The 10804-nt window shown below is 40.6% G+C and overlaps 1 protein-coding gene across 11 annotated transcripts in view; it reads left to right on the top strand.

The window, feature by feature from the left end:
* LOC125763028 (papilin) overlaps positions 1 to 10804 on the top strand; it is a 95654-nt gene that overhangs the window by 66187 nt on the left and 18663 nt on the right. For all 11 annotated transcript variants that reach the window (XM_049425740.1, XM_049425741.1, XM_049425747.1 and 8 more), the window contains one exon: positions 6240 to 6352. In XM_049425740.1, coding sequence (XP_049281697.1) covers positions 6348 to 6352 — 5 coding nt within the window. In that variant the 5' untranslated portion in view covers positions 6240 to 6347. The remainder of the gene's footprint in view (positions 1 to 6239; positions 6353 to 10804) is intronic.

Here is a 10804-nt window from a genome sequence, read left to right as displayed (position 1 = left end):
AAGTGTGTGTGTGTGTGTGTGTTTTTTTCTTCTTTTCAAAAATCATACATACAGATTTTTCTCATCATTTTCTCTCCGTCCGTGTCGGTCCGGTATGGGTGTATGAGCTTAAATTTGTAGAACAAATTTTTATGCAATCTTAACAAGCTAAATTTATGTATTTCCCTTAAGGGTGTGCATGGGAAAAATCTAAAAAAAAAATAGTTTTTTACGCTTTCAAAGCGATTATGTTAGGATTTTGTTTCATTGGAAAAAAGAGAAGTTTTTAAGCACGGATGTGGGTTTTGCCGTGAGCTATTCGGTCGGTTGATGGACGTGTTTATCATGTAAATTGAATAGCACAAACTACGGACGAGTTTGAACAAAAAAGAACGAGAAAAACCTCAGGAAGAAAAATCATCACAACTTACTTAAGTTAAAAAAACTATATTTACATTACTCCCCATTAACTACAAAGTCGCTTTGCATGAGATTTCTTTACTTTCCCACGGATGTGGTACAATAACTCGCTGGAAAACAAGCTTATCCTCACAGCACAGCAAAACGTAATGGCTGGCCCCCCGTAGACCTCTGCGGTGTGTGCTTCAATACGCACATTATGCATTCTATTGCTTCGACTTATCGATGATTATCGGTTGTTTTGCCATCTTGAAGCACCCTCGCAAACAAACGGACGTTTTCCACGCTCCGGCAGCATACCCGATCGCTTGACGGTTCAATCGATCGTTCGATGCAGATTGCTTGCGGAATGTTGGGCGCGAAAGATGGTACGCAAAGGTTAAGGTGTGCTGTTAACCCGTGTGCACACGAGCGCGTAGAAACGTTTTGGCGGGGTCATTATTTATGAATGAAGACAGCCACGGTTGTTTGATGTGTGTTCCCTTTTTTTCTCATTGCTTTCGCTTCGTTCGCCCTTACGGAACATTCGCGTTTGGCAGGCGATTAATATGATGATGATGATGATGTTTGCTAAAGCCTTACCCGGTTGCAGATTGCAGTTCCGAATGCGGGATTCCCCGTTTTGAGTTGCTTTAAATTTCAAATTAATATTTACAACGAGAAGCACATGAAAACGGTAACGTTTGGCACATCGAAGATGTGGCGTAAAAAGCGCTGACAAAACGACGTTTGCAATACGACGGATGACAAAAACGTCAATATGGTCTCGGGGCATAATGATGATGCTGTCGATCGTACCACTCATCACGACGTTTGCGATCGTTTTGCGGAAGCGAACTTCAAATGCATAAATAAGCACGTTCCGTACCATCCTTTCCATGCTTATCGTGAGTGTCTTGCGTATCCCGAGTGTCGACACGCAACGAATAGATTTATCAAACGCATGCATCTGTCAATTAAGAATTGCTACCGCTTTATCGTTGGCGCTACTATGACAGCTAGTAAGAGAACAAGTTATCGGACGGCATCCACCAACACACGTGGGGAATGTCGTCACCCTTAAGCCGTGAGGCGGGAAAGGGTTTCTGATCGGGGGGTGCAAAACATCATTTGCTATAATTATCATTGATAAACGTCAAGGTGACAGTAAGCTTTAATGTTTATTAGTTTTAACCTTAATCGGGATTGCAACGTTAGCGATAAATGTTGCCTCTCTTCCACATAACGGCTACCGTGTTACGTACCGTAAATGAACGACTTCAAACAAATGTAAATACCAGAACGTGATCAATAAATCAAGCGTAACGATGCTGGTTGTTTGGCACAAATTGAACTCGTTTGATCTGTGTTCGAAGTGGTGATTGAAATGTTACAACATTGTTTAAAAATGTACGATAAAATGAAATAATTCCATCACGCTTTACATACGCTATCGTTTACACTTCGTGACGCACATTTCGTGGGTGGTGAGATTATATTTAATTTAAAAAAAAATAAATATTATGCAAATAAATATTTTAACCTTTCGACCGATTTTTAAACATTCATTTCAAACGTTTACCAGCGATGCAATGGTTGCATTAGGCTTTTCGTTTAATGCTGACCTACACCACCACTGCACACTGCATATTGAATCAGTGTAACTGAGATATATGTATATGATGCACATCTGGTGCACACATGTCTTATTTTTTTTGTTCACATTAACCTTTTTTTCACTCTCTCTCTCCTTGTTTTCGCCTTCTTCACGGCACGGCTGGCCGAAACTGACAATCACTTTGTGCCTTTTATATTTTGCGGTACGTTCCAGACGGTGTTCCAGTTCGATGCCAAGCGACACGGTTTAGCTTGGCACACAGCAAGCGCACCGGAATAATGTTGCCGCGTGATTGTTTCAGACAAACCTCTCCTTCAGACATGGCCGTACAGTGAGGGTGAGTGAGCCATACGACGGGAACATAAAATCAAATAAAAATCTGTTTTGGCGTTAACATGCCATCGGCTGTACGTTTGGGTTTCTTCCTCTGTCTTTTTGGTGGCGATACGGTGACGATAATGTGCCACATGCTTTAGTGTAAGCAACTGGTTGTGGTTTTATGTTTCATTTAAAAAAAAAAAACATCAATCCATCTGTGTGTACTAGGTGGGTGTTCTGATTGACAAGAAATTGGACTATTCGTTTGTTGCTAACAACAGGCACAGGAAGTGGCATTCGATTCGAATGAAACAGACCGTAACCGAGTCACTAGCCGTGGCAAGGATAGCAACAATGGTTACTCCTTTTCCTGGCGGAACTGAAGTAGAACCACTAGAGCGCCACACACTCTCCGGAAGTAGGAAAGGTTATTACGCACGTTTCCTTTTGCAACTTCCCAAGGATTCGAAGGCCATTTGGACGACTACCACAATCGACGTTCCCAAATTGAGTGCTTCCGATTGGAAGGTGCAAAAAAAGACCTCTTCCCCCCTCAACACCACCACCCCCTTGGTGGCCTATTAAACGCACAAAAAAACAACATCCCGATTCGGGCAGGAGTTCTGGAAGCGCAACGCAAACGAAACGACCACACGAGATGGGCGCGTGCGCTCGCACGTCCGATGGGAGCGGGAAGGTGGTTTTGGATATTGCATCATGACATTTGTGTACCGAAAACGGGTTCCAAAACCGTGCGACTTACCTTGAGATGGCAAATTTAAGTGAAAGGTGTGGCTGTAGGCCCCATTTCTGTGCTGCTCCACATTAAGGCCGCACATGGTACACCGGCCCGGCTCTAAACTTCAAGGCCATCAACGGGAATAGCGCGCGCGCGGGCGCAAAGACCTTGAATCCCGTCCGTCCGTGTGTGTGTGCGGCAAACCGAAACCGGTAAATATCAACCGACAACAGCACCGGTCGGCCGTAAATGGCAGATCGGCCGTAATGCAGGAAAAAAGGGTATCAGCCGGCGGACTGCCGTGTCCAACTTTGATTTGGTTCGGTTTTGGAGCGCCATGAGAAAAGATAGTTTCATGATGCGAAGCTGATGGTGACATGTGTGGGGTTTTTCTTCTTTTTGTTCTGCCTCGAAGGAAGGAACGCTAATGGCTTCCGAGTGATTAAGATTACTGCTGTTGATGTGGTTGTAATCGATTCGGGGGGAGTTGGTTTTTGGGTGAGAATTTGCAAATAAAAAAGGCAAGAAAAAAAGACAAAAGTCAACATAGAGATAAAAACTGAACGCAACGTGTAATTCCGACTCCGACATTTGAATAATGTCTTCAGTATGTTCCTTCTATGGCAAAGGAAGTGTGATACGTGAATGTTAACATGCAAATCGTTTTAAATCTTTAAAAATGGACCCAGAAGCAGGGTTCAAAAATATGTTTTAAAACCATGGATCAAACCATGGGACTGATCAATCGTTTCTTATTGTTCTACGAATTGTGCAGACTCACTGTGAACTGTGAAAACTTCAACCGGCTGTGTCTTTCGTATGCCACTAAAGATGAATCAATAATTTACTTTCTCATCTTACATCAGTCACTACCACGACTCCTCTGTCCATGTAAACGACCAAGCTGAAGGACTTCACCCACTCGGTTGTCCGGTGTTTTTTGCATGACATGACAATAGTCATTACGGCAGCTTTTCCAATGTGCTTCCATACATGCGGAACCAAACATCTTTCTGAACATCTTCCTCTCAAACACGGCTAATGTGAGTACTAGAACTTCATAAGTTCTAAATAATCCCAGGTCGCGATCGTCGTGACAGGTGTTTTGAGTGGTGAAGATTCATCGAACTTTAGGAAGACCGGACAGGACCTTAGGTTGGATCTCAACATCAATGTTATTGTAAGTGTTTTGAAAGATTTCAAAAGTTTGGTCATGTATCTGTACATCCAAGATATAGAACGAACATGGAACCAAATATAAAATTACAAGAAAAAGGACTATTTGTTTCTTGCTTACATCTACAACGAAATAAGACATCTTGCGTCAAGAGAAATTCAAAGTAACTTAATCCTTTCCTAGTTCAAGACATTGGGAAAGTTGGTTTTAATATTAAATTTCCTATGAAATTTCATCTTCAATAATGTTGTAGCTCCATATTCATATATTTAACACATATAGTTACATGGACGTCTACTCTCATTCACACAATAATCTCAATCTTCTCAGCAGCCACGCAGCTTTCCTTGAGCTAAAGCAGCGTGAAATATCTTACAAATCAATAAACATTACAATGTATGTCAAACAAACCAAGTCACACATTAAACAACGCAATCTGTATGTCTATCTTTCATTCTTCCCGTTGTCGAATGCTTTCAATTCCTCAACGACTCTTAATTACTCTTTACCGATAATTCTCAAACCTCAAACATTCACACACACACGAAAAAAAAAGCGAAAGTGGAACTTTATCATCAGCAACTCACTAACACGCTTCAATGATGATGTTCTTCACATTTGTTTGCTTTTCCGAGTTTTGCATCACCACCGACTCAGAAACCGCATCCTTTTTTCTCCGCATTCGTCTAGAGTCGTCCCGGTGTTCCTTTTGTCGGAACTCTTTGTATGCACGTGTATGTGGGTACGTGTGTTCAGAAGAATTTTTATAAATGGCTTTATTAACGCCATAATTTTTCATGCTTTCACATCGATGCATCGATTTGCCTCCGAGCCGTCCTGTCGTTGGAACGGTTGAGTGTACCCTTGTGTTGATGGTTGATTGCGAAGGATTCCACCCTCATTCGCACAGTTCACAGCGACTGGAGGTCCCACTGGGAGTTGGAAGTTCTGTCTGCTTTCGGTTTCCATTTGCCCGGCCCCAATCACAACCCGATGCTCGTAATTCAAGCTTTGATTCAATTATCTTAATCAAATGAGATCGAGATAGGTGTTCTCGGCAAGTGCCGGAAGTGAGCCCGGGTGCCAAGATAAAGTTTTTCATTCTTACCACCACCACCACCGTTCAACTTGCCATCCCCTTGCCGGTGGCATTTCGGAGAGTTCCAGTTTCCGCTCGTTCAGATAGGTACGGTGTTTGTACCGGTTTTTGGGTAAAATACTTTGCGGTCGAAAGCCAGATCAAGCTGAAGCTGCGGGAAGAGACTTCTGTACCACTGACGAGGATGTGGTGAACCTTTCTCTTTCGTACGGGTTTTCCGACCAGGCAGGGGAAAGGTAAAGGTCGGTAGTGGAAAAATAAAACCACCACGAACAGGTAACAACAGCAACATCATCTTGCTGACAGGCGATTGAACCAATCGAGAAAAGCCATAGATGAATCGAAACCGAACAATAACGATGGCAGAGACGGACGGGTTTTCCTTTCCCCTTTTTCAAGGTATGGCGCACGGCAGAAAATTGATGCGTTGATTGCTCCGTACACCGGTATATGGCGCACGCCAGCAAAGCTGCTCCTTCGGGAGGGATTTGTGAACTTTTTTTGTTCGAGTGTATGGATGTTTAGATATTTCGGTTCCTGAGTACCCGACAGTCGTTTGGGTACTGGCACTTGCCTAAACGAGCATTGTACTACACCAGTACCGGTAAGCGTTCGATTTTGACTGCCTGACTGCCTTGTGGAGAATGTGTATCGATTTGTTGATTCGACAAAAAAGGGATTTGAACTTGATGCGGATTGTGATTGGGCAGGTGAAGTGTTAAGGAAGCTCTTCACCCTACGCTTTGTGTATGGTGTGGAGCGGTCTTTGGATGAGTTTACGTGAAATTTCTTGTTTTTTTTATATTTCTTCTTTTAGGCCATATATTCCTGAATTTTGAGAAGAATATTATGTGTTTATCAATAATCTATATTGTAAATTAATAAATATTTTTTGTTCTATCTTTTGCAGATACTTTATAAAACTAAGATCTTAGTTTGATGCACTAGAACAAGGAAAAGCTTACAATCGTTTTATGGAATCGTTCAAAATCGTTCAGATAGACAGCTCATAATCAAGATGAGGTAAGTAGAAAGATCGAATGACGGTAACCTTAACTTTCTTTCTGGTTTTTTTTCACCAATCAATTTCAATCGACAAACGGTGACCTTTTCCTCTTTTAATGCAAATTGTTTTGTTGTCTAGATAGGTTGCATTGAGATTGTTTCTGGAGATTTGTTGAAGCCCTTTGAGCTTTATGTTCTATATAAAACAATAACGTTTCGTTTCTATGATTCAACGCTGAATGATTGGGAGTGGCTGTTGGAAGTGTATTGCTAAATGAAGATCTAAAGTAAATAGCAATAACAAAGATATCTGGAATTATTTACGATAAAATTGGATATTTTAGGACTGGAACTAAAAGACTTGTTATTCACTCTAATAATCTAATTAAATTTGAAAAGTTAAACAATGCTATCGAAGTTGATCTATAACTTTTATATCTTTTCCAAAAAAGGACTCTGAAATATATTTAAACATAATCCAGTGCTTTGAAGTTTTTAATAAAACAACTCTCAATAAATGTTGTTTCAAAAGTTTCGCTCAAGGTTCATTACTTTTCTTCAACATTCAAGAAATTCCATTTTTCCGTACAAATGTTTAAATATTCCGGACTAAAAAAAATAAAGAATTACTTTTATTAATTTCACACCCATCGATCTTCCTTTGCCAGCATGATGAATATTTGTGTAAATATTACTTTACCCAATGATTCCGTGGGAAATCCGTTCTTCTTGCTCATGTTATGCATATGCAATAAACAATTCCCAAGTCAACACGCCTCATCCTACTGATTCCTAACTTATCCTCGAACCGTATAATTAAGTGTATTATTTATTTTTATCAGCTTACCACACTGTTTATGTGGCACACTTCTCGAAGACGATGAGAAATGATCGCCCTGTACATCGTTGCTTGTTTTGCCATTTTCTTTATCGATCATTTATTCGCGCTTGTTACCGCCGTTTTGGGTGTTACAATTTTGTTCTCAGCCAGCACATTATCTGGGTCAAGAACGGTTAACGGGAATGGAAACAGTAAATCAGGAAGAGAAGCTTCTGGTGTGTGTTTCTTTTTTGTAAAGAAGCATTAACCGCTTCCTGAAAAATTTCCCACCGACCCCAAAAGCGACATCGCGGTAGTTTGCGATATAAGCACTATGTTTAAGCATTAAATTGCACGTTTTATAATATGCAACGCATGATTTACTGTGCATTGTAAAAGCTGACGAGAACAATGGTTCCATTTTACCGGTTGATTACATATTGGAAATGTTAAAAAGAAAGAAAGATGAATTTATAACGCCTGGTGGAAAATCAAATACATTAATTTGAAATTTGTTTACACTGACATCACGTTGTCGGTCATGTCGCAAACTAGATTTCACAATAGACGCCACCTATTCATGTTGTGTCCGTGTGTGCTGTGACAAACATCATTAGGAACACCATTGATGTGTCCTGTGGGCATTGGGCAAAGCTTTTGATGCTTTTCGATGAGAATGCGAACATTAGAAACGAATGCCTGTGGTGATTATAATCGCCCGTAGTGTTCAAAGCATGTTTATCCGATTCTTTGCCGATAATGTAAAATTTAATTAACACGTTTTACCCGGTGATGGGTGAAACAATCGTTTGCACTGATTGAGCAGCGAATGTTTGAATGTGAAGAAGAAGGTTGTGATGAGATCGGTGCCAAAAAGTCAATGCCCCTGTGTGCGTGTGTTGTAATTGGGCATGGAAAGAATGAGTTTAAATATACATAAAAAATAGCATTTTGGAAGGCTTTAAAACTCTTATTTTGGGTAAACAAATGCATTAAATCAGTATTAAAATTTTGCCACAGGTTCATCATTTTAATGTATTTTTTCACTCAAATGTAAAATTACCATTATTAATCTGTTGAACTGTTTTCAAATGTAGTATAAATATATCATATAATATATTCAAAAGATTCTTTATATAACATACACGTCCTGTGCTCTGAAACCTGTCACAACAACTAAAAGTTGAAGAATGTAAAGATAATAAACAATAAAGAAGAAAATGATAGTAAAACACAAAAAAATAAAAAATAAATTATGATTAAAATTATGCTAATTTGGCAACGAAAGTTAGGCAATTTAATATTGCTGAATTATGCAAATTAGTCTATAAATAATTAAACTTGTATATATTTGCTAAAATCGTTACCAAAACAAAAGGTGAGGAAACCTAAAACCAGGCCGGTACAATTGTTCACTAAAAGCAGATAAAAACAATTCACCAACGCTATCTAGAGAAATCCGCCATTTCGTTCGGATGTTCCCTTTTCACTCATCGAATCTACTGTTTATTGCTCATTCAACGGCGTAATCGATCCGGACGTAAAGTAACTATCGTTTGCCATCATCAATGCGCGCCCCCCCAAAATCCGGAGCGATGATGCGGGCGCACATTCTAAACATCATTCCGCCGATCAAGCCCCGATCGACGGCCAAGCGAGATGGGTGAATAAATAGAGAGGAAAATTAATTTTCTCACTCGTTCCACATAACCCACCCACCCACTGGCCCTGTTGCCAACGGATGGATAAACTGACACACTGGTGTGTGTCATCGCGGGTTCACGTAACCGATGAAACCCGACGAAAACCTTCGATCCTTTTGGGTTTTTCGGCACAGGTTTCAGCATGACCGGGCCACGGTTTTTCGTAGAGTGGTCGCCTTGGGCTTCGATTAAACCGAACCGATTGGTCACTTGTTTGTTTGGGGGCTGTTAAACTAAATTTTATTATCTGCTTCGTCCTTGCATTTGCTGGCCGGTGTGTATGTGATAATGTTGCGTTCGGTGCCACCCGTGTCGAGGGCGGCGAAGGAAGAAAAGGAACGAACCCTCGAAGCAACAGCGTGAGTGTCAGTGTCCAAAAACCACATGCGAACAAAACATGCGCCGTGGCATGAAGTTCCACGATTTCACCGCTTAGAAGCCTGCGCTGTGTAAAATTAAAGACCATTGCCAAACTGTGCAAACGGCCCCCAAAAATGAGACCGACTTTTGTTGGGGCTGTCCGCAGAATAGCTTTAATCAAGTGGCAGAGCGACATACGCTGTACTGATTGAACCGGAATTGCCACCGACCAGCAAACAGGGTAGAACAACGGATATCCCACAATTTTCAGCCAACAGTCATCGTTTACGCCGAGCCCCCCGATATGCTCCGTAGAGACACACTTTTCACGCCGATCCACTACTCGTTGACGTGCCGTGGTTTTTGAGCTCCGAAATGGGCTCACCATCCTGGGCTGCTAGCGAGGGCCGTTCGGATAGGATTGGTGCACGGAACGAGCGAAACAAACCGTTGAGATGAGAATTTAGCGATGCTTAGAGGTAAACAAAACGCGATTTTATCTATCCAGCGAGCCCCGGGATACAGTTGGTATCTTTCCAGTGGGCTGCCATGGGCATGAGAAACGGAACGGATGAACCGATTTGTCGACGACACCATCGACGAATTGACGCCTGATAGCGACGCCAATTGGGTTGTTTGTTAATGTGATTGGTGATTTGTGGAAGATTGCTATATTACGTTCGGTTGCGTGTAACGATCTGAACCAATCTTTTACAGATTAGAGTTTTGTTTTTTTTTGTGTGGGTTTGATATTTGACATGAGCTGGAAGTGTTAGGCAAACATTGGGCGTATTCGGCCGAGTGGTTTCAGATATTTTCAGTATGTTACATTTATTTTTGTTAAATTTATTTTTTAAATTAGTTTTTGCCTTTTTTATATTGAAATCTGTGTAACTAATCTTATGTATTTAATTTCAAAGGTAATGATACAGAAATATGCTAATAGACTAAAAGTTTTTTTTTTGGTTCGATTACAACGATCTGGCCGTATCAAGACTTGTTTTACCACGTAGCAGGATAGGCGCTGTTTATCACATTCACCACCGGGCCGCCCCAAAAGTTTCCTTTTTATTTTTAAAGAAACTTTTTGGAACCACTAAAGAAACATTTGTATAAAGCATGTCTCTAGTATATTTATTAATACACAATAATTCCGTCTTCCAAGTCAAGGAATCTCTCTTCCAGGAGTCTTCCAGATACAAATAAATACAAAAAAACGAAAATCAAGGAAAATGTTTTACCAAAGATTGCCAATCCTTCCTATAGTAGTCGGATGCGTCGGACAGACCATTGAGGGGAAATTTTTCTAAGTGACAATTGGTGATCCGCGAAATTCCGCGAAAATGTGGAAATAAATGGGCAAATTTTTGTTTTGGATTTGAAATTTATTAAAGTTTTAGCCAGGCGTCGAAGAGCCTTTCTGCAGGGATTAAGGTTTTTTTTCTAAGATCCTTATTGAACTTAAGTTTCAAGTAAATTATGTTTCATGAAATTATCTTGAATGCTTTTATTGTCAGCGCCATTGAAAATTTGTCCCTATTTTCCTAATTTTTACCTCATTTGTCAATCAACCGTACCCGTGATCAC

The sequence above is a fragment of the Anopheles funestus genome, chromosome 2RL, assembly GCF_943734845.2.
Source record: "Anopheles funestus chromosome 2RL, idAnoFuneDA-416_04, whole genome shotgun sequence".
NCBI classification, from domain to species: domain Eukaryota; kingdom Metazoa; phylum Arthropoda; class Insecta; order Diptera; family Culicidae; genus Anopheles; species Anopheles funestus.
This window is presented reverse-complemented; position numbering and strand designations above follow the sequence as displayed.